The 22,698-nt window shown below is 33.6% G+C and overlaps 1 protein-coding gene across 2 annotated transcripts; it reads right to left on the reverse strand.

The window, feature by feature from the left end:
* Nucleotides 1-421: 421 nt before the first annotated feature.
* Nucleotides 422-21,635, reverse strand: LOC112011976 (putative callose synthase 8). Of its 2 annotated transcripts, XM_024044331.2 has the most exons (41): nucleotides 20,968-21,635; nucleotides 20,362-20,462; nucleotides 19,315-19,433; nucleotides 19,118-19,205; nucleotides 18,872-18,970; nucleotides 18,616-18,735; nucleotides 18,343-18,435; nucleotides 18,176-18,267; nucleotides 17,737-17,863; nucleotides 16,163-16,300; nucleotides 15,973-16,049; nucleotides 15,734-15,893; nucleotides 14,743-14,868; nucleotides 14,534-14,651; nucleotides 13,071-13,399; nucleotides 12,441-12,493; nucleotides 12,294-12,354; nucleotides 11,366-11,447; nucleotides 11,221-11,270; nucleotides 10,912-10,998; nucleotides 10,717-10,848; nucleotides 10,536-10,630; nucleotides 10,368-10,452; nucleotides 10,126-10,286; nucleotides 9,761-9,884; nucleotides 9,567-9,658; nucleotides 9,304-9,451; nucleotides 8,761-8,912; nucleotides 7,132-7,238; nucleotides 6,847-7,038; nucleotides 6,670-6,738; nucleotides 6,319-6,487; nucleotides 6,100-6,211; nucleotides 5,850-5,969; nucleotides 5,664-5,779; nucleotides 4,158-4,241; nucleotides 3,711-3,823; nucleotides 3,400-3,629; nucleotides 2,037-2,885; nucleotides 1,038-1,223; nucleotides 422-952 (listed from the first exon to the last, which is right to left on the reverse strand). In XM_024044331.2, exons 1-41 carry the CDS (start codon nucleotides 21,218-21,220, stop codon nucleotides 722-724), a joined length of 5,940 nt encoding a protein of 1,979 aa, XP_023900099.1. In that variant the 5' UTR covers nucleotides 21,221-21,635; the 3' UTR covers nucleotides 422-721. The 2 variants fall into 2 exon arrangements, with proteins under 2 accessions (XP_023900099.1, XP_023900101.1); XM_024044333.2 differs by lacking the exons at nucleotides 18,176-18,267; nucleotides 18,343-18,435; nucleotides 18,616-18,735; ... (3 more) ...; nucleotides 20,362-20,462; nucleotides 20,968-21,635 and having other exon boundaries at nucleotides 17,707-17,793.
* Nucleotides 21,636-22,698: the final 1,063 nt, after the last annotated feature.

A 22,698-nucleotide genomic window follows, 5' to 3' on the forward strand; every position in this document is an offset into this window, starting at 1 on the left:
TTTCTTAGACTTGAGTTCTATAGAAGTAGATTTGAAGAAGAAGAAGAAGAAGAAGAAGAAGAAGAAGAAGAAGAAGAAGCCAAACCTGGAAGGAAGAAAAAGAACAAATTCAAAAGGAAGAAGAAGAAGAACAGAGGAAGAAGTGGAAGGAAGAAGAAAAATAATAGAGGAAGAAGAAGAAGAAGAACAGATGCAGAGATCTAGAGAATGGTGGAACTCGAGTTCCACGTGGATTTTTTTTCCCATGTTAGATTGCCACCACTTGCAAATCGAGTCTTAGAAATTCAAGTTGCATCTTTGAACTCAAGTTTTAGACCCTCAAGATGCTAGTTTGCTAAATAATTTTGCAAACTTGACAACTAATTAAAATGTTATAAAAAAATGATGCTAAATGCAAAAAAAAATTCCTTGGATTCATAAATTGTATGGGTTTAAATGATTATACTGGAAGTGTCTACATACATATGTACAATGGTCACATAGTGTCAACGGTCAAGTTTGCATATAATGAAATAGTAAATATCAGTAATCCATGTGAACCCCCATTTTTTAATTGGTATGTGTCTCTATGAATTTTTTTTTTTAATGAATAATTACATTTTTTGTAATACTACTTACACATGTTAAAACTTAGAAGTCTTTGTATGAGGAATTGTTAGTATTAACTTGAAAATTTACATATATACTACAAACTCTGCATCAGCTTCCAATTCCAAAAATATTATTTTTGCTTCTTTTTCCCTGCAAGAATTGGTTTGATTTGCAAGTGCCTTCTGTATGCTTCATTGAAAAGGAAACGAGTCTGGAATGCAGATATGATTGGGAGCCACGCCAAAATAGCTATTGGTGCCAAAAGAACGACACCCATTCCATAGTCAAAAGCTTTAGCAAGTACACGGATGAAGTACCACAATCCAATATTCTCTATCTTGGGCCTCACAGCTTGTGCAATCTGAAAAAAAAATCAAGTATCAGTTGACAAATGACCAATCAAGAACAAATGTGCCAAGAAAGAAGTTTCCTTTAACCAAACTTACCAATATCAAACCCCATCCAGTCGGAAAAAATGCTAGACAACACACAATTAAATCCATCAAAGATAGATCACAGATGTTGGAAAGAGTAAATATTATGGACAGAACACCCAAGAAGAGGAATGCTTTGAATAGTCTAAACCACAGGTGATGATCAGCACTGAACAGTTGCCTTCCCAGGTTGACTGCCTGCATTGTATATTCCCAATTATGTCATTGACTCAAGAAAATCATGCACGCTGTTATAGCAACTAGTATAGAAGCAAACAAGTAAACCTAAAAGGTTGTATCACAAAATTTTTATAGCCAACCAGATGTTGCCAGAAAGAATTATTTTACAAGAAAGTAGTGCACTCTTTAAGGAATGTTCTATTCCTTGTTGTCAAATATGGTCCTTATTGTAACAGATAACATGTGTCCTGGGTTAATATGCAAGGAATTTTATTATTACAAGGATGCGGTCAGAATAAAGACTATAAGTTGGGTTTAGACGGTGTCTGCAGATAAGTTTTGAAACTAGGTCTGCAGAATGATGTTGTCATCATACATTCACGCCGTAAATAGGTGGTTCTTCAGATATTAAAGGAGTTCCCAGAATCAGGTTCTATAAAAATATATATGTTATTTGGTAAACTGAGGTAATTAAAACATAAAATTTCCATTGCATCTGAAGACAAAAGAGCATGCATGTTTGTTTGTGACTTTGTGTCAGGCAAATCACAAAAAAGGTTGTCTAAGACATGCACTAATCTCAAATGCCTCCAATATCTTATAGGTCAGAAATTATTTCAAGTGAATAATCTAATTATAAATTTTTAAAACTATTAAATTTTCATATTTTCTTCATGAAGTAATTTCTGCTAATCAAATAATCTCAATAAGTTCAACCAAAATAGCTACTGAGACTACGAGATGTATTTCATGTACACAACATATTATGCAAGAAGATTAAGTAAAGCATATAGAATAATTCCCTGGTTAAAGGCCAAGGCAAGAATTTACCTTGAATAGTAGGAAAACTGCAAGAATCACAACCCATGAAAGCACATACACCAGAAAATTTTTGCTCTGTTGGGATATGTCAAGGTGATAGACCAGACCATACTGATATATGAAAAACCGAAAAGAGAGAAGTATTTCTATCAACCTAGAACCCAGCCCTGATCGACGAAGATGAGCTTGTTCATCATCCCACCAAGATTGCCAACTTTTATCTTGTTGAACTCCTATACCACCCTGCTGCCTGATCCACTTATTCCAATCTTTCCAGTCATCAACTATCTTGTCCCAACTGAACCCTGAGGGATTAAAAAGAATTGGTGCAAACAACCAAGTGATTGACATGAACCAAATAGAATAAGTGATTAACACATAAGCCATGCTGCTCTCGTAAGACCTCCTAAACAAATCATAGACAATCAACAAGAGCAATATTTCAAATCCTTTGACAAAGTGGCTTCTTGAATACAATCTGTAGTTTTCAGTGAAGCTAGTATGAAATACCACAACCTTACGCCCAGTGGGTCTGTACTTAGCACCCCCGTGCAGAATTGTTCGACCATAATAATGAGTTTTTGTTCCAAGGGAGAAAGTAAAGAAAACAGAAGCCAGCTGCAATTGCATAAGGATAAAATCTTTAATGGCTGTAAGAAACCCTTTCTCAAGTCCAATCTCCATCACCATTGGTAAGCCTGTTAGGAGCCCAAGCTGAATAAATGATTGTGAGGCAAGAGCTGTTTCTAAGGATTGTATGTTCCGCACTTTAGCCTCAAGAAGAAGTGCTTTCTCCAACCCACTAAGAACAAGGTACAGCTGTCCGTAGAGGAACACATAAATTCCAATTACTGATATCTGTGGATTTGTAAAGAAAATTTCAAGTCAACCACAAAGTGACATCAACAGTGAACAGAAAAGCAACGTATAAGAATGTTGTATCAACTCCTCAAAAGGCACACTCATATTTTCACATATAATGAAGGAAAAAAAAATGGACTTCAATAGAACACACAACTTGAACATTACAAGACATCATTTCCCCTTAACACAATGCATCTGCATATGTAGAAAACCAAAGCACTGACGAACATCAAGGATGTTGGCAACACAATATTATTATAAGTATTCTCTGACTATATAATTAGTATCTTTTCAAATTTTCACTCCAGCTATCATATTCCTAGCCAAATCTATTTTCCTTGTAAATTCAGATGTGTTAGTAGATACATAATTTTAGGGAGTGAAGTTCTGCATGATAAGAAATTTAATAAGTAATCTTCTCAGGGGGGGAAAAGGAAACTTTAAAAGTAATCAGTTAACTAATGCTAATAGAAATAAAGGGATGCTTTTGCAGTTTGAAATGGTTTACCAGGCTACTGAAGTAAAACCCAACAGTTGTGAAATAACAAGATAGCATCCGGAAGAAATCAAACTGCCGTCCAAGGCGGTGTACATCACGACTTATAGTTTGTTCACTGTTTCCATTAGCTACCTTGGCTTCAAACTTTGAGATCTGATTTAGGCCTACATCACGACCTTTCCCAACTTGCATGTACTCATGATATGTAATACATCCCCGCCGTAAAGTAGAATTAAATCCTACACGAGATCAGATGCATGTAACTACTGTGCATCAATTTTGACCATATGTTGGGAATGTAATATTACAGTAATTCTTACCTGCAAAAACATCTTCACTTAAGTTAATTGTTTTGGATGCTTTACTTATACCACCTCTTGTGATGTGAAATATCCTATCAAATATATCTGGATGTCCATAGTGGAATCGTACCCTGATATTAGAACAAAATTATAAGAATGAGAACTAAGCAGGAGCACATAGGTAAGCCCAGTTGAGTTAAAAAATACAACCAAAGGATCTAAGAATACTTAAAAAGAATATATAATGGTTGCAAATATATAACCAGTAAATGTTTATGCTGTTTTGAGATTACCAAGTCAACCAAACTTGTTTGAGGTTACAAAGATAACTAAAAATTAAACCACTTAGACAATGCTTACTTGACCATACCAAGCAAATAATCAACCCAACATAGAGACATGCACATGTACACATGCATGCCTTGTCTTCTAAGAATGAGCTCACAGAAATGATGTATCCCTTACCTGAGAGGACTGGCAAGAATCCGTTGACCGATGGTGACAAAGCTGGTCTCTTGATATGACATGAACCATGCTAGAGAAGAAACACTGCAGTGGAATAGAAAAAAGAAGACAGCCTATAAGTTCTGATATTTCTAATATAAATTCTCAGAGATCATTATATTTCATATACAATTTAAAATAACATAAATGCTAGTTGGCTATAGTTTCACTATAAGCTGATGATTATAGATTTCCTTCTTCCACAAATGTCAGAATAACAACAAAACTTGAGCAAGATGTGTCATTCGCTTTGAAGCTTATCCATTAGCATTTTTAAAATATCATTGGGTTGAAAAACACCTCAATAAAAAAAAAATCAGATATTCTTTCCAGTGCATTTAGTATCTCACTCAAACAGATTATTCAAAGTTTTTACAGGTGAACAGACTAAGTCATAATTTTTCAGGCCTAGAAATTACAAATCAATTCATTTAGAAGCCTACTGACAGAGACTTGGTGTTCATATACATGCTAGTGTCAGCATCTTTAAGTCCTGCATTAGAAGTGATCACATGGAAAGGTGTTTCTGAATTCCTAGTGCTTACACCAGCTAGTTAAGAAAAAAAAAAAGTTTGCTTATGTATGAAGAAATTCTTAGCAGAAAGAGAAAGAAAAGTGAAAAAATAATAATGAAAAAAAAAAAAAAAAGCTTAGAGGAGAAACAGAAGAGAAAAAGCAGCAGAACAAAGGATTTACTATCTGATATACTGCCACTTATCCCTAAAGCTTAAGTTATTATGAAATGGTGAATTTAATCATTTAATCAATATTCTAGTTCTAACACTCCCTCACCTGTGGGCCCATATTCCCACTTATCCCCCAACATGTGTGATTTTTAATCTTTTTTAATGGGAGGTAGAGTGGAGATAAGGTTTGAACTCAAAACCACTTGCTCTGATACCATGATAAACTAAAATTTGTCCCAAAAGTTTAAGATATTAGGAAATGATGAATTTAATATTTTGACCATTATTCTAATTTCCAACACTATTCTCTCAATAAATTATTTTCATTGAACACATTATATTGTCGGAGAAAAAAAATACTCCAGTAAAGTGATAAAACTTCCTCCTGAAATGATATATGCTCAAGGCCATAGATTTTATATCTCAGTCATTGTATTGATATATTTTATACATCTAAACGCCCATGGAGTCCATAAAATGGTCATGATGCTTATACCATAGCAAGAATTAAGTTCCCATATTGAACTACGCTACCGAACTTATCATGAGCTTAGTGAGTGTTCTTGAATTTGTTGTTTAATGTGAAAAAATATTAAATTCATTCAACAGCCTATTTGGGGTTTACATATCATTTCAACCACTGCAACTCATGAAGTTGTACATTTCTTGGAGTTACTTATCCAACTCAATTGACCATCACTCATATTCCCATTGAATGGTATTGACCACTTAGTTCTGTGACATAGTAAGTGAAACATAAAACACAAGAAAAAAATCTAACCTTCCTGTGAATATGTGTTCCCTCAGACCAAGTATTGTAGGAGGCCTCCTCCCTTGGTGACGATGAAACTCTTGCAGAATATTTCTAATTTTCAGTGCTTCTTCCAAATAATTATCCTGAAAACCCAAACGGCATAAGAACAAATATGGAAATTGTTAATATTTAGTCACTTGAGAATGAGCCTACTTGGTTCATATCGATTGCTTGGAGAGCTTCACCACGAGTGAAGATTATGGCATGGTTTTGATTTTCAGGCTTCCCTTCTCCAACATCTGGTGGGCCTGGAAGCTTTATGCGATATATAACCTATAAAAGATAACAGCATACTCAACAACTAAATGTTTATTTATATATGTAATTAGATTATATAATTCACTCTAAGAAGAGATCGTGTGAGGATGCAATCATGCATTTAAAGTACAAAGACTAATATTACCTGTTCATAACCATTGGCAGCTTTAACCAACAATGAAGAATAAACCTTTCGAGGTTTTCCTGAAACAATCTCTTCTTTCTCCTCAACATAAGCAACACGGAGAGATGGATACCTTCAAGCAATAAATGCATATTCTGAGTTATATGACTTCTAATTTTATATATAACATATACAGATTGAATACTTCTGCAATCATTTCTTTTTTGGGTAAAGGAGTACTTCTTCATCAAGTCAATTATGTCATCTGCATGGGGATCTCTAGAAGCTTTTTGTGATCCAAATGATTGACAAGAAATAACGTATGTGAATTTCATGTCTGCTAGTGCATCTACTTGGGCTGAGAATTTATGGTTTCCTTTTCCAGCAGTATCATAACCATCAAGAATATCTGGACGAGAATAATCAGTAAGTGGCAAAAGATTGTAGTCAAACCATTGTTCAAAAATAATCTCAAGCATAGCTAGTAAGGCATCAGAATGGCCTATCACTCTATTAAAGATATAATGCATTGATGATCGCATTTCAAACAAAGACACCTGAATATTATGAGCCATATTTACAATCACAAACCTTCCTCTGCAGCCATGTCAATAAATGCTTGTAATTTTAAGGCTTCTCTATAGTACATCATTCCTCTAACTGCAATAACCACAAGATAAAATGGAGAATATAATGAGTACAACTACATAATCTTATGTTTAGTATAACTATCCAATGTTACAAAGATTTCTAGCCTTTTTCATTCACCTGTTCTACTTAATGTTTGTCCTCGGAATGAAGCCCAATTTCGCACTTCCTCTCTAAGCTCCTCCTTTGACTCTTCCTCCCCAAGCAGCTCCTTTGACTCTTCCTCCCTAAGCTCCTCCTTTGATTCATCATCCTTTGATTCAACATCCAGCTCTTCACAACCCATGCGTTCCAAAAAGTTTTTCCACTCATCTAAGAAAAAGGTTAAGAAATAGCTGTGAGCTAAGAGTTGAATCAGAATAGATATGACTAAAATATATTAACAAAATCCAATCTTATAGTAACCTGGAAATATCTTTTTCATATAAAAGATTATGGAAACCCCTTGCTTGCTTGAATAAAGCTCCTTTTTTGAAAAATTAACATCTTCCATGTAGTGTGGAGTTATGACACTGTACCAATAAGAACAACTATAAAGATTAGAGTAGATGTTTATATAACTGCCACAAAAAGTGGGGAATAGAATAGAATAGAATGATAAGATATCAATTTCAATTACATACAAAAGATTGCACCTGTGGAAAGAATGCTAAAGATAAGTTGAATTTGTCAGATTCAAGAAATTGCTTTATGGTATATTAAAATCTCATCACTACTGACATACTAGAATTCTTATACTACTCTCACAGATACGCCACGTGAAAAATGAACATGTGTTATTCTTTAAATGCATACACGCTGGCTAGTTAGTGATGTGCCTGTCAGGGAAGACATTCAACAATTTGGACTCTTAACAGTGTGAATACTTTAACAAGGATTTTGCTTTCTTCCTAAAAGAGTATGATATTTATCTGATCAATTTTCACAATGCCTGCACCTAAATAAAGTTTTTATTTAAACACACAATTATTAAGCTATTATTTCCAGCAATCATTGATTTGTAGCAGCTTGAACAAGTTACATAATATGAGTTCTAAAACTGTGACCTACCATATCATCGTGTTCTAAAATACTTGCTCATTGGGCCTTTTCAATTTGAGCATCTTGTAGAATTAAACAATTTTCAGTTTCCTAAGGGGTGTGGAAACTAATAAGGACTCTTAACAGAAATGGAAAAGAGATGTAACTTCTGTTTCTTTGTAAAATGCATTTGTGCAAATAAAGGGGTTGATTACATGGTTCTACAGATACTATAATACATGTCCTTCAACTCTTATTTTGGTCAATCTATTTTAGTGACTGATTAAATTTTAAATTGAGTCCTTTACAACCCAATTTGTTAAAGTGGCCTTATAATTTGGATGTTTGGTTTTTCTCAATGAAATAAATTATAACATAATCTTACCACCAACAGCTCACAAGAGCTCTCATGTTATTTTAATAAATCAGCTCTCTCTAATAACCTTGAAAAAAAAAAGGCATAATGCTTTCTTCTACCTACAAGTGCTCTTTGAAATCCTATGAGGTGCAAGTACTGACAATCACTCATCTTGATCCTATATGGAATGTTATTCTTTGCTGATTCCAAAATCTAGTGTTTGCCTACTTAGCCTTCATAATTTTTTATCCTTATATTTTAGTACTTTTAATCTTTCATATTGCACCATAACAGGGAAATGGTACAAAGGAAAACAAATTATGAACTTTAGACCCAAGCATCAAGAACAGGAAAAGTCATAACTAAAACCAAATATTTTAGTTTTATTTCTTCTGAAGCATAAGTCGGAGATATGGACCACATGATGCCCATAAAAGTAGGATAATAAGCATTAGCTTCAATACTTTTGACAATTATATTTTCATTCTATTCAGCAATTTAAAAAAAAAAAAAAAAAAACAAAAAAAAACAAAACTTTTTCAAAGAGAACTAATTACATTGTTGTATATAGAAATGAAGTGGCCTAGAAAGTAAATACATGAAGTAAACACATGTTGAATGTACCAAGAACAAAAATGGGAGATGACAAATTTGACCTGAATGAAAGCATATTCCGCACTTTAGGAGCACTGGGCATATCCATAAAGAGAGAAGTAGCAAAGAATGAAATACGCCTCCTTGCCTCTAAGTTTGAAGGTATGTCCATTGCAGTGTCTTTGATGGTAAGCAACAAATGAAAACGCTTGATCTGCCATTGAAAACTTTAATTAGTATTTATCTAATTCTTACACACAACTGCAGGCTGCATATTTTATAATGCTAATCCATGTATTGAGGAAGTGGACAGGCAAAGCTGTGCATGTTAAAGATAACAAGCCATGAACACTGATGTGAACAGGAGATATGGATAGACATGACTGATGCAAACATCAAGCAGCAGTGGTGTATGCCAATGTGATGTATCGGATACATATCACATACGGCCAAACCGGTACAGTGCCTATTATAAAGAAACCGTGCTTCCAAGATTACAAACCCAATAAATGATTGAAGTCTAGGTATGATGAACAAGCCCAAGCAACTAAAAAGAAGAATTAAAGGAAAACATTATAGAAAGAAGTAATGAACATCACAATCACCTGTTCATCCAATGGATTGCTATCTGGCAAGGGGAAATGGATAGATTTCTTGTCAGCAAATGATGCAAATAATTGTGGTGCAATGTCATTGAAATTATCATTGAAATCACCCTCTATCTTCTGGGATGAGTAGAGAAAGTCCAATATTCTGCCCACATTTAAAATGAAAAATAGTGAACTTGAGCATTAGAATTAATCTATCTTGATGATAATAATAATAATAATAAACTCAAAGATGGTACTAAAGTCTAAGCACACCAAACCTGGAATCATTAATCACATCATTGGTTACAAGCTCAAAAATATCTTGGAGAGCTTTCACAACTTTATCATGATGGCTTTCATTTCCCTCGATCTTAAAATATTTGATACTAAAAGTCAATATGATATCAAGTATTGACTAAAAAATTCATTATAAACATTATTATAGTAGCTTTGCGGTGGATGCAACAATTACCAGAAGTTCAGCTAATTCAATACATTTTGTTAATACAGTTGGTAGTTCTTTCATCTTGAAGTCCTGAAGAAGACTCGATCTTCCCATGCTTTCTTCAATTGCATTTACTATGGCAGATATTATCCTGGAAAGCGATGCAGAATATAGCATTGCATCCACAAGGAAAAAGGTAAGAAGTGAGGAGCTAGCAAAATGGCATACACAACTCTCACTACATTTGCCTAGCTAGGACCCACAGGGATGGGGAGGGGGGCAAAAGAAGTAAAAATTTGCCATAAAATACTAGCTAAATCTATAAAAATTTTCTATCCACAAAAAACTTTATATGGAACAGTATGTTTGACCAAAAATGTTGTCATCTCTACCTTTTTTCCAGATTGCCCACAACAAGAATTTGAAGTATGTACTTCAATGACTCATAGCACTCCGTTACAGCAGAATACATGTACTTATCTTTCTTAATCTTTCGGAAAAGAGCCCCATCCTTTCCCTTAAAATCTTTTGCAATGCTCAAGGCTGTTGAAAACTAGTATAAATAGGAAGACATGTTTACAAGTGAAAGACAACACAGAGCAAAATCAGAGACAATAAAATATAAGCAATATACCTTATAAGCAAGGAGGAAAACAGGCCAACGAACAATGCCAGAAAATATTTCTGCTGACATAGGAATTCTCATCAAATCCAACTCCCTGCTCATAGAAACATACCCGTTTCAGGTATTTTCTCATGCATCACACAAGAATGCAAAAAAATATTGAAACAAATAAATCACCTGTTGCTTATCAAATCCTCTGATCGAAAATGACTAATAATTTGGTTCCATAATAGAGCAAACTTGGAATCGTCAATTTTTCCATTTTCCAATGCCTGAGACAATCAGTTTAATCATCAGACAAGTAAAGAAAGAGATACTTAAAGTAATTCTATAACATTGCATTGTGAAAACCTCATACCCTCCGAAATCGTTTTTGAAAGAAACCATTTCTTTTCTTCTGATCATTCCTGGATGAGGGTGGGATAAGGCATACATTGAATGCATGAGGCAAGGAGTGAAATCTGCTTCTCAGCATTCCCAATGTCCGAATCTGTAAGAAACAAGAAGAGTGAGACCATGATCACATTACTTTGATAAGAAATGTACTTCTTACCTCACCAAGGTGATGCAAAATTCCATAAACTCCACCAAAGATTGTACAGAAAACAGAATACCATATCTGTGTGTCCATAAAATACACCTAGAATAAACAAAATACAGAATAAATGAATGTCCAAGTATCAGAAATATCATGCAAGAAAAAAGTATGCTTTTCCCAGAGCTTTCAATATCATTCTAAGAAGGGTTCATTTTCATTGATTGACTTTTGTACTTTTATAATTGACAGCGATCTTGTTTCCCTCTCAGACTTCTAAATGAGGACCATCAAAAGGACTGTTATAGATATTGTAATCAAACTCACAACTATTATGGGAGCCCATACAGCAACAATTGCACCAGCATTACTTTTGACTGCAACAGGAGAACAAATTTTATCAGGCATGTTGACATCAATGGTATTCAAATTTACTCTTTTGGCACATAACACAGAAAGAAATAACAACTACCTTTTGGGAAGAGCTCATGCCATTCATAATTTTTCACACCAATTTTCATAATTTGTTTTGTTGGTGCCATGAGTGGTCTTATCTGCATTTTTATATTGGTAATAAGAAACAACTAATCATTAGAGAACTCGCATCTGAGCATTTCTAAATGAGAAAGATAGCATATACTGTTTGACGCAATAAATCTGACTAATGAGAGATAACATTGAACTTTTAAAGCTTCAGTCACAATAATATGAAAATTAAAAACAAGAAAATATTTAGTGAAGATTCAATTTCTCCTCAGTTGAATACTCTTTTTTTTTTTTTTTTTTTTTATGGTTTTTTAATTTTTGGGAGCATTGGAGCCCCATGCTAATTTCCCTGTTAGTATGTGCGTAATATGCATTATTGGTCTACTTCCTGACAGCTTAAATTCTTGGAAGTGATTGTTTCTAACATTCTGAATAGCTTAGACTTTAAAGATTGATACTTCTATCATAGCAAGGTTGCTAGTGAGGCCTTTCATTCAAGCTTAGTGATCCTCATTAGCACCAACCATTTTTTTCAGGAGAGAGAGAGAGAGAGAGTTACTTTGTGTCCTATGCTTAATAGCTTAGAGTTTTGGAACTGATGATCCGCAACATAAACCTGAGACCTTTCCCTACAGCACTCATAATGGAGCCAATGAGAAATGGGTGCTACCACGTTTGAAAATAGTAAACACATCAAGTCTTTCACATGAATGCTGAACCAAGTACCAGTTTATGTGGATAGGTTTTGCATATTCTTGAATTACACAACCATGCAGAGACATTAGATTTACAGTCATGAATAAATATAAACCAATGGAGAAGGTGGATCAAGTTTAATTTATCTCATGAGACTTATTACAAATCACAATATTTTATTGTCATCTCATAATATAGACAGTCACATTACCACTCACCTCAAAAAAGTAGCTGAACAAAAATTTGCTTAACAGTACTAGTATCCAAAAAATTGTATACCTATATAGCAAGAAAAAGGATATATTAGGAAAATATTTACATAAGTACAGTACCAACAAAATGTAGAATGGCTATATAGTATATACTTCACAACTGAAACTTGGCTTTCTTGCATCCCACGTCCAACATATATTCCAGGCTACACAATAAAAAGAAAAATTTTCAAAAAAAAAAAAAAGGCAAAGTCAACAAAACCAAGCTCAATAAAATTGAAAACATAAGATAACTCATATGTATGATAATGATTTATCTACTGCATTTAAGAAGAAAACTCCAAACGAATGCCACTTTTGAATTACTAAATTTTCTCGTATGATATATGTATCAAATAGTCAAAAAAATTTCAGTTAATTTCTATTGTACCACTTTTTCCACATCAAACAATATCCACAAAATTCTCTAGAGAAAAGAAGGTTAAAAGAGGAATGTGTGACTAGAAGTACACATAGCTAGTCCCACCATCCTGTCATAGCGAACAATGAAGAAAGTATGATAAAGAATCAAAGATACATTAATTAAAACTGAAGTTCTGAGATGGATATAATCTCAATGATATTAAAAGGGCAAATTAGATCTTCCTAGTGATAACAGTAATTGTATGGCATCATGATCTTATAAGTCGCATCTTATTACTACATGTATGAAACCCCACATTCAACAGCAAAAGATTGACTTGAATATTGCAAGAAAGTCACTAAGATATATCGTGAACTTACCTGAGTCCACCATCTTAAAACTGTCCATATCCGGTAGTTTGAGACCTCAATATACTTGCTAACAGCAGGAACGAAAAACAACACCATGTCAACTGCATTTGTTGTCAAGTAAATTGCAACGGCAACCATATAGGAAGAAAAGCACCATTCTCCAAGCCAGCTCCCATATTGTGTGGAATAACAAGTGTATTTTCTTCTAGATTTAGCATAGCACAGGGGAAGAATGAGAGTCCAAATCACTGCAACAGCCATCTTCATCAAATGTTTCCTCTTCTGAGAGAATCCCATTGTGCCTCTAGCTTTCCATGTACAGGTAATGTCAAGAATTGCTGCAAGCACATATATCTTTTAGCCATCACTCTAGGCTAGTAGCTCTTATTCCCTATCTGGCCAGGTGATAGATGCTTTTCTGAACTCAGACTTACATAAAAATAAAAACCAAAAAATTTCAACCAAAACCTCCGACTTTTTAACATGATGTTGTTACCATACCAGAGAAAGACCTCATCTGGAATATTGACTTAAAAGTGAGAAATGTAAAATAAGTCTCTTGACTTTCTTCCATATAAAGAAATATGTTCGAGAGTTTTAAAAATTGGCTCGTGCATAAAGCTTGAAAGACCACCTTTTAGATGAAATTTGAAGGGTGCATATGGTTTGAAAAAGAAAAACACTTACAGATATTTTCTTTACTTCTTTCTATACTTCTTAACATGAAGTATAACGTATTTAAATTAAGAAAAAGGACCATAGTAGAGAATTACCTACTTGAAAGATTTACTTAAGTAACAGATGATATTTTAGATAGCCTACCGGGATTAATTAGGTAAAAAAAAATCTTAGGTGGTAACAATATCTAAAATGGAAAGATGACTAGAAGATATGGCACTAAAGAGAGCCCACTATCTTCAAAATTTATACACTTTTCAGAGAAACTGAAAAAGAACATGTTCATGAAATAGGTTAGTTTTATTGAGAAAATATCTTTTTTGTTTGAAGGATAATAGTACAACCATTACACATGCTAAACTATCCAGCCAAAACAAACAATGTTACGTTGCTGTAAATACTGCATGTTGTCTTCTGATACCAGAACTCAAAGTAGGAAGAACAGCCAAGGAATTTTAGGGAAATTGGGAAAAGCAGACAACCATTCAGTGAATTTCATAAGGTACATTGAAGTCTAAGAAAAAATGGGTTTGATATATAAAGCAACACCAAATATAGCTGCTTCTGACAGCAAACCCATTAAAACATAACAGGCACCTTTAAAAAAGCTTTTGTGATGGTTTATGCACATAAACCAAACATATGGAGACTCAATGCCAATCTTTTGATAAATATTACAATTGGGTTAAGAGGAAATTAGGAAAAAGAGGTAAAATTTTGTAGAACCTAGTAAAATTTTATTTTTTTCATCTTATCTGTTTTAATAATCCCACAGTAAGATGCTGGCATCATACCTTGAATGAGGTTAAGTATGGCAGAGGTAATGAAGATGCTCAGAATGTCCTCAAATATTACTGTGTCAAACATCTGAAGTGGAGATGCCACATCATGGTACGCCATAATTATCATTGCCTAGGAAGAACAGAAATTATAAATAAATATGGCAAAACCATCTCAAGAAGCATGCAATCCAAAAGGCAAGCATACTAGGTCCTAGACACACCTGAAGGGATAGAATGAAAAAACTCCACATTCTATCAAAACTCCTAAAAATCTGCCAAAATGAACGGATCTCTACAAAATTTGTCTTCCCTAACCATTTCTTTTCTTGAACTTCCTCCATAGTATCCTGTGGGAAAAGAATATGTGAGAGACTTTAAGAATAGGGTATCAACTAAAGCAGAAGAGTCATGCAGTTGGAAGAAAAAATCCATAATTAATATTCTTTTTCCCACGCCCATTGGAAAAAAAAAAGGCAGAACTAGAAGTACTGGGTCTTGTATTTACAAAAGACAAGAACAGCCTCAGCTGAGGAAAGTTGGCGAAAGCAATCTTACTTTTCCATACTAGTCACATAGGATAAACTCCATTGAAACTCATGAATCGAAGCAAGATAGTTCTATAATGTTTGTTGAAGATACCAACATTTTTTAAAATTTTGGTTCCAAATGTGTTTCTATTTATGAATATGCTATAATATTTATAATGTTGATGCCACAATCTATTTCCACATACCAAGGATCACTCATAATATATTAGATCCTAGTATTAGCTAAGAATTAATTCCAGAATCAAGTATCATTTCATGTGATAGAAAAATGTCCAGTTTTTTAAATTTCAGGTTTCCATCTCTTAAGAAGCCAGAAACACTGAATTTTGCTATCAAAATTCTTGAACCCAGAGACTTCTCCGAGATTCTCACTGTGTAGACCAAACAGCCATTCATGTCATATTATATCCGGGTAGGACATAAGAAAGTACTAGAAACTAGAAAGTAAATTATTATATCATGTGAAACGAAACAAACACTTATGTATTTATTTTTATATAGATAATTAATGTTTTATTAAATGAAGAAAGAATTATACAACCACTTATATATCTGTCTATACTAGTAAAAACATGCTTTATTGTCTCTTTAACGAGTTTTATATTATACTATTTATTGCAATAAATAGTAGTATTAATAAATATAATTAATAAATATAATTTACCCCTGATTCTTCATGTTCATTCACTTCTCTATTCATCCTTTCTTCTACCGTATTATGTGATACCGGAGTTTTCTTGGCTTTAGGTTTGTTTGAAGATTGTACACAAAAGAAATTGTGGTCCAGATGCATGGGCCAACCAATTTGAAAACAATCAGGAGACCTGCAGAAATTGTAGATATAACTACCTTCTTCTAATTTCTTGAACCCAACTTGGCAAATACACACAAATTTATTCTAACCAGAAATACTCATTCAGATCATCGTAGTTTCTCCATGTAGAATGGTCAGCTGTCCCATTTTTGCTTTTCTTTGCTTCCTTCAGTTTTGGATAAGAAAATTAGTTACATAAAATAAGACTAAAAGAAAAAGACAAGAAAATCAGTTCTTGGTCAGGAACAAATACAGTAATAGTGTACAATAAAGAAGTACCTCACTTATAACCGTGTATATGGGGGTAACTACATTGTTAAGGAAGGATTCTGGCTGTCCTCCATATGCTGGCATAACCTTCTCCCAAGTTGTTAAGTTCAGATCACCACTTAACATACCATGCAACTCATATGCCATCTTAGTCAAATAAAGACATAAAATGAATAATAAGACATGAAACATTAATATGTACATTAATTTTCACATGCATTCCCTTAAATGTATAGCGTAAGAGTGCAAAGGAAAGCATCAAGTTTAATAAAGACACTAGTTGCTCAATTAGTGAATAGCTCAAGAGGTATATTTTTTCATATACTTTAATTGACCATTAAACTAAATACTAGTTCTCTGTACTAAACTATAGTCATGCTCAAAAGTCAATTATCATGTATGTTAATACGAAATTTCAAATAGTTTGACGAAACAATGGCAGAAGAAATAAAAGAATTCAGATTTTCTTGCCACATATTGTATGTGGAATTGAAAGTCACTATATAATGAAAGGCTTCCATAATTCCTTCAAACAGATTCAGAAGTTAATTCAAAAGAATTATAATCTAGAAAGACAGTACAGACCAAACAATGATTATTTGGAAATAAATAAAGCAAATGTGTCCTTAGTGCAGTTTGCTCATAGCCAAGCATTTATTCAAGGCATCATTGTTGGGTTACACATGTAAGTGAAGTCCCACGTTGAATAATAAATGGGACCTAAAGCATGGGGTTTTTAACTTTTGAATAGGAAGTAGAGTGGTATCAACAAATTTGATACCATAATAAATTACTAATTCTCCCAAAAGCTTGAGCAGTTAGAAAATGATGAATTTAATTATATAACCAAAATTCTAATCCTAATAATAAGAAACTTAGAGATATCTTAATGTACCTTTGTCCTTCTGCATTGTTGTAACAAACTTTTGTTTAAGTTCAATGTAATAGAACTGGTGTATTCTTAATATAAATGCTGTGAAGTGGTAGGTGAGATAATAATACAATGGAGTCTTTCAGAAACCATGGTCTAACATATTCCAACAGTTTCCAGGAGTACTCAAACAAACAGGTTTGTCAGGATTTTTTGGTTAGTGTAGTTTGCTTTCAAACCCAAGACTAAGTTTTCTAATCAACTAAGAAGCATGGATATTTCAAACTAGCAGCTGTTTCTGTATTGGAGATGTATCCAATTATTTTAAGTCTCCCTCTCACTCACTTTCTCTCTATGAAAAGCTTCTAAATTTGTTTCATTATTTAGACATATTTTACACCCTTTAGAATTTGTTGTTGATCTTTAAACTATAACATAGCATAATATGTATTTAAAAATACTTATATAATGATTAATTAAATTATCCCTGCAGTATCATATCCTAAATTTTAAAGAACTGACATATCACCATGTCCAAAACGTATCATATATGTGTCCCATTTATGTATTTGTGCTTCCTAGCTAGTCAAGTTAACAATATTATGTACTATTGATATGTAAACATGTAAAGATGTACTTCAAGTTCAACCTACAATAAAAAGACCAAGCTAAGATTATTTACTCTGAGAACAGCAATAAAGTTTCAGCTCACATGGTGAAAAATATAACAGAGGCACTCTGGCATGAAACGCAAGTTTGCAGCCTCCCCCCATATAAGAACGTAAAGCCCTATATATAAGAGTTTATATTGATGTGCTTCCTGTTTCACAAGAGGCAACCTGCACAGACAAATAATATATTGTAGTAAAAAATAAACTGAAGGACTAAAATAAATTATAAAGAAAGAAAGTTGTGAAAAATAAAGAGCGAAATGGGAAAACAGACAAGGAGCATTAACAGAAAGGATATTAAAAAAATAAACATGCGTAACAAGCAATAAGAAACAAATCAATTGCAATATTTTTCCAAAAATAATAACTATGAGTAAGAAAGATAGGAAATTACATTATTTTGTTATCATAAGAATGATGGACTAAGATTTATATTATCTTTGATGCAAAGAAAGGAACACACTAGATCACATATCTTACTTGATGTTGCTTTCTCTCCCCAAAAATTTGCACCAATTTATGTAATTTTTAACAAACTTTGCCATCAATTCATCCACAGCACCATCTACTAACTGTCAAAATAAGATTATCAAACATTACAAGGTAAGAAAGTAATATAAAAATTTACAAACTAATAGAAAAGACACCTTTGAGTTAGATGTCTTCAGATTTTTTTGCCGAATGTGCTTGTTAGCAAGGAGTAGAATCAGATGCTCCCTCTGGTTAGCTACATTATCTTCCTGATCAAAACACAGTAATGATATCAGGGAAAATCTTCAGTGTCTGAAAGCGGCAGCTTAGAAAATTGAGGACTATTTCATCAAGTTCCAAGTTGTCAATTTCATATGTCTTGTGAAACCATGTGATACAGTATAGAAGAATAAGAAAGGAAGTAAAACCAAAAATAAAGAATAAATAACCTGAAATCCAAACCAATACTGAAGAAAATCAAACAAATCTCTAACTCTCCCCCGTTTCTGAAAATCTTGGACTGAAGGTAAACCACGAATATTGCGGATGGCTGCAATTGCAGCCACAATCTGTATCATTTCATTAGTGTATTAGCATACATATTCAACTCTACTACAACTTAGGCAAGAAGCACCATGCCCTGATATGATCACTCGGCAGATTAAATGGATATAAAAATTTTAGATTATCCATACAGCATCAGACCTCAGGTAGTTGCATAATCGGTTGCTGGATGCCTCCATTATCAAGTGCCAGAATGTTGTACTCAAAATTTGTGTGGATGCTCTCTCTATCAGCAAGGGCCTATTGTGAGGTAACAAAAAAATCAAACTAAGAAAAAAAAATTATATCTCCTCTGGAACTGTTAATTTTTTGTTAAGTCCAAAAATACTAGAAACAAAATAAAAGAAAAATGAATACACAAAAGAGAGGGGGTGGGGGGTGGAGCACCTGAGGATCAGCTGCATTTGTAACTGCCTCCAACACTTCAAACAAAACAGAAGCAATATAACGTGCATGAATCCACCTCTCTTTGTCACTAATTGAAATAAAGCCCTCAGATTAATTAGGCTTAGGGAACACAACCTGGAACACTTTAAATTTACCTGAACAGAAGCACACATAAGCTAAAAAATAGTCTTGTTTACCTGATTTCTAAATCAGGTACTCCACCAGGTTTGATCAGATCTTTATATGCATGATATACACGTTTGAGTTCACGAATATCATTCGTTTCTTTCCTTCTCCTAATTGTGATTCTTTCATCCTATGATTTCAACAAAGACAAGAGACATGAAAATTTAGAACGGAAAATGCTGAAATGAAACAAAGAAATAAAAGGGAATAGACATGGTTGGAAAATATGATACTCCAGAAAATAATTATGCTTGGTGATGCTCTTAATGTTCCAAGAGCTCACAAAAGGGAAACTGCATTGCTTCACAACTAAGAAGGTTCTGTTTAAATTGGTTTCCAGATAAGGAGCATAATACAATGACACGTAATCCAATATAAGCAGTTGGTATGACATTAGTGGTGAAAAAGTGATTTGGAGCATCATCTCAACCATCAATCTTAATTTGTACTAAATAATCACCTTCTGAAAGTTTAAGATAGGTTTAAGTTATGAGTTTTAACTTTGACCATGGATCAAACTTTAAGTAACTAAAAGAAACTGATATAGTGGAAGATTTTTTATTTTTTAATTTTATTTAGTAATTTAGTAGAAGGTTTTGAAAGAATGAGAGTAGTAAATGGGGAAGCTAGAAACATTCCCCAATGGATTAAGTTTCTTTGTTACTTCTGAGGGTTGAACAAATACGTATTAAATTAAATGCTAAACTATTATAGATATGTTACAGGTTCATGCTCTTGCTCCACTCTTTTATTCTAACGTGAACAAAGTGAGTGAGAGGTAACGAAGGGAAGCATAAAATTATGTTAAAGACAGGGCTAATGCTTAAGGTAAGCAGCAGAGACCATAACCATTAACATTAAAAATCAAAATCAAACTTTCATTGGCTAACTGTAAGTATTTATATTATCTGGTGAACACAAGACAAGACTAAACAAAAATAAAGCTAGTTGACCACATATCAATGCGAGCAAGATGTAAGAAAAGGAAATCTATGAAACCACCTAAGAAGGAACTTCCCAGATTTATAGGACAAGCTAGCTTCAATGGGGGTGACTACCTGCTCAAGTCGTTGAAGTAGTGACGTTTTAAATTGTCGAACACGCCGTCCACTCGAATTGCGGTCCGTGTAATGTGCTATCGTAAAGGCATGGAAGCGGCCTGCCAAGGAAAATTGTCTAAGCAATGCAAAATACACTATGCCATAGTTCTAAGTAAAACTTCAATCTTTTTCAGGATTAAGTTCTGCCCCTTATTCTAGAAAAATTATTCAATGCTCCTAGAGTAATGTTCTCGAATGGTGGGACTTACTATGAATTGAATTTATAAAAAAAAAAAAAAAAAAAAAAAAAAAAAAAAAAAAAAAAAAAAAAAAAACCACTATTATATGAGAGAAGAGAACATTGATCCCGAGGTGCTGAATAATTACCCATCTTACTCAGTGTCAATTCAAAGAAAAGAAAGAAGCTACTGGGTTAAAACACTTTCTCCAATTGTTCAATACTTGTGAACCAACATAACATGCATTAATTGGCTTAAAACATTCTATACCTTCATTCACATTCAAAGCCAATAATATCCAACAAAGAACTAGTAATTAACACAATAAAATCAATAAATAGATCAAACCCAATTGCCCAAAAATTCACACAATTCTTGAACTTACAAAGATAAGCAATACGAGGCTCCTCTCTTTCAATCAAATTAGCAACACGAAGAAACCTTTGGATTCCGGATTCCAAAGTGGGAGGCAACCTTTCACTCTCAAATGGCTCAGGGACATAATGATGATCAATATCATGTTCAGAACCAAAAATAATTGGCCTTGTAACAGTTGTTGGTGCTGTGTACTCTGTGACTGTGCCAAAGTCACCTTCATAATCATAGCCAGGGTCTGCAACCACAATCTCTGACGACATTGGGTTGTTTGGAATATTGAGAAAGAGTAAGAGTAAGAGTAGGGAAGAGACATGGGTGCAGTGTATATATTGCTACTATTATGAATGTGTGTGTGTAAGATTTCTTTGTGAATAAACGTTTGCTTAATGGGTTTGCTTTGCCTTTGAGTCTGCTTTTCTTTTTCTTAAAGCTTTATGTTGTGATTGGAAAGAAGATTGTGATCTTTAGCTTTTGCTTTTGAAGCTTTTTCTCTTTGGTCTGAGAGAAGGTAGGAAGGAAGGAAGAGAAAAAGTGGGGAGTTTGGTGTGGTTGGCCTTTGGGATTTGGAGTTGGGACTTCGTAATTTGTATTGTAAAGCTTTCGAAAGTGGACGTGTGCGAGTGCAAGTGACTGTGAGAGAGACAGAGAGTGTGTGTGAGACACACAGAGAGAACCTGAACCGGCGGTCGTTGTTAGATACGTGAACTTTATGATGTTTGTTTGATTGAATTGAATACCCTGTTTGTCACATGAATATTCATACCAACTTTTCTCTCTCTCTCTCTCTCTCTCGGTTGAAAATATTTTTCATGTTTTGTGTCAAAATAAACCCAACTTAAGATTAGGACATCAGGACATTGTATTTTTCCTCTGTTTTTCCGAATTAGTAATATAGTAACTTGTGGATTCCAGTTATCTCAACTAGTGATTGTTGAATAAGAGATCAAAAATTGAATTAGCGTTTTGGTCTAATGATAGGGAGAATAGAGTCACTTATGGACTAAAATGAAAATGATGTTATTCTTGTTACAACAAACCATGTCAGAAATTATGAAAAATGTTGTATCTCTTATATCTTTTTTTGCTTTTTTTCTTTTAAACTTTTTTGTTACTAATTTTTTTTCCTCAGACTGTCTCACTAATTAATCTTGATAAAAAAAAGTGACAATGTTTTAGCTGGCATGCATCCAAGATGCAACCCACAAACTCAATCCAATCCAACCCAACTTGGCACCTAATTGGGTTTGATTCATTAGTTTGGATTAGGTTAGATTTTAAGACTTTGTTTAAATATGTTAGTTTGATAAATTTTAGTATCTTGATACTTAACTTTGATAAAATTAAAATTTTATGTATAGTTTTGTAAAGTCATTAATTAAAAAATGAGTTTAAATGTATGAATGAGAGCCTAGTTATTTTATTAGGCTTAATGAAATGACCTCAATCTAACACCACACAGTAGAGGCATTATGGGTTGAACAGGAGATTTCTTAACGGGACAAGGTTGAGAATTACATCAAACCTCAACCCATTAACACAGGGTATGGCTTTATGGTAAAAGTTCTCATATCGTTTCACATAATATTTGGTAATTCTTAAGTGATTCGATCATTCGAGACATGACGCTTCAACAAATATATTGTACCCACAATAATAACCATATTAAGACCCCATTAGTACGCATTGCATCTTATTATCACCTAGCATGGGTTGATAAATCAACACTTAAAACCCCTCT

The sequence above is a fragment of the Quercus suber genome, unplaced genomic scaffold (assembly GCF_002906115.3).
Source record: "Quercus suber isolate HL8 unplaced genomic scaffold, Cork oak 2.0 scaffold_279, whole genome shotgun sequence".
NCBI lineage: Eukaryota > Viridiplantae > Streptophyta > Magnoliopsida > Fagales > Fagaceae > Quercus > Quercus suber.

Bases quoted from the DNA above. Each gene is read 5' to 3' on its own strand.
- LOC112011976 (XM_024044331.2), bottom strand. From the start codon at position 21,220: ATGTCGTCAGAGATTGTGGTTGCAGACCCTGGCTATGATTATGAAGGT. The intron at 12,494-13,070 runs GTAAGTTCACGA...TTTATTGTGTAG, and splicing joins TTTTAAGATGGTGGACTCAG to CCTGGAATATATGTTGGACG. The intron at 11,271-11,365 runs GTAGTTGTTATT...CTCCTGTTGCAG, and splicing joins GCATGAGCTCTTCCCAAAAG to TCAAAAGTAATGCTGGTGCA.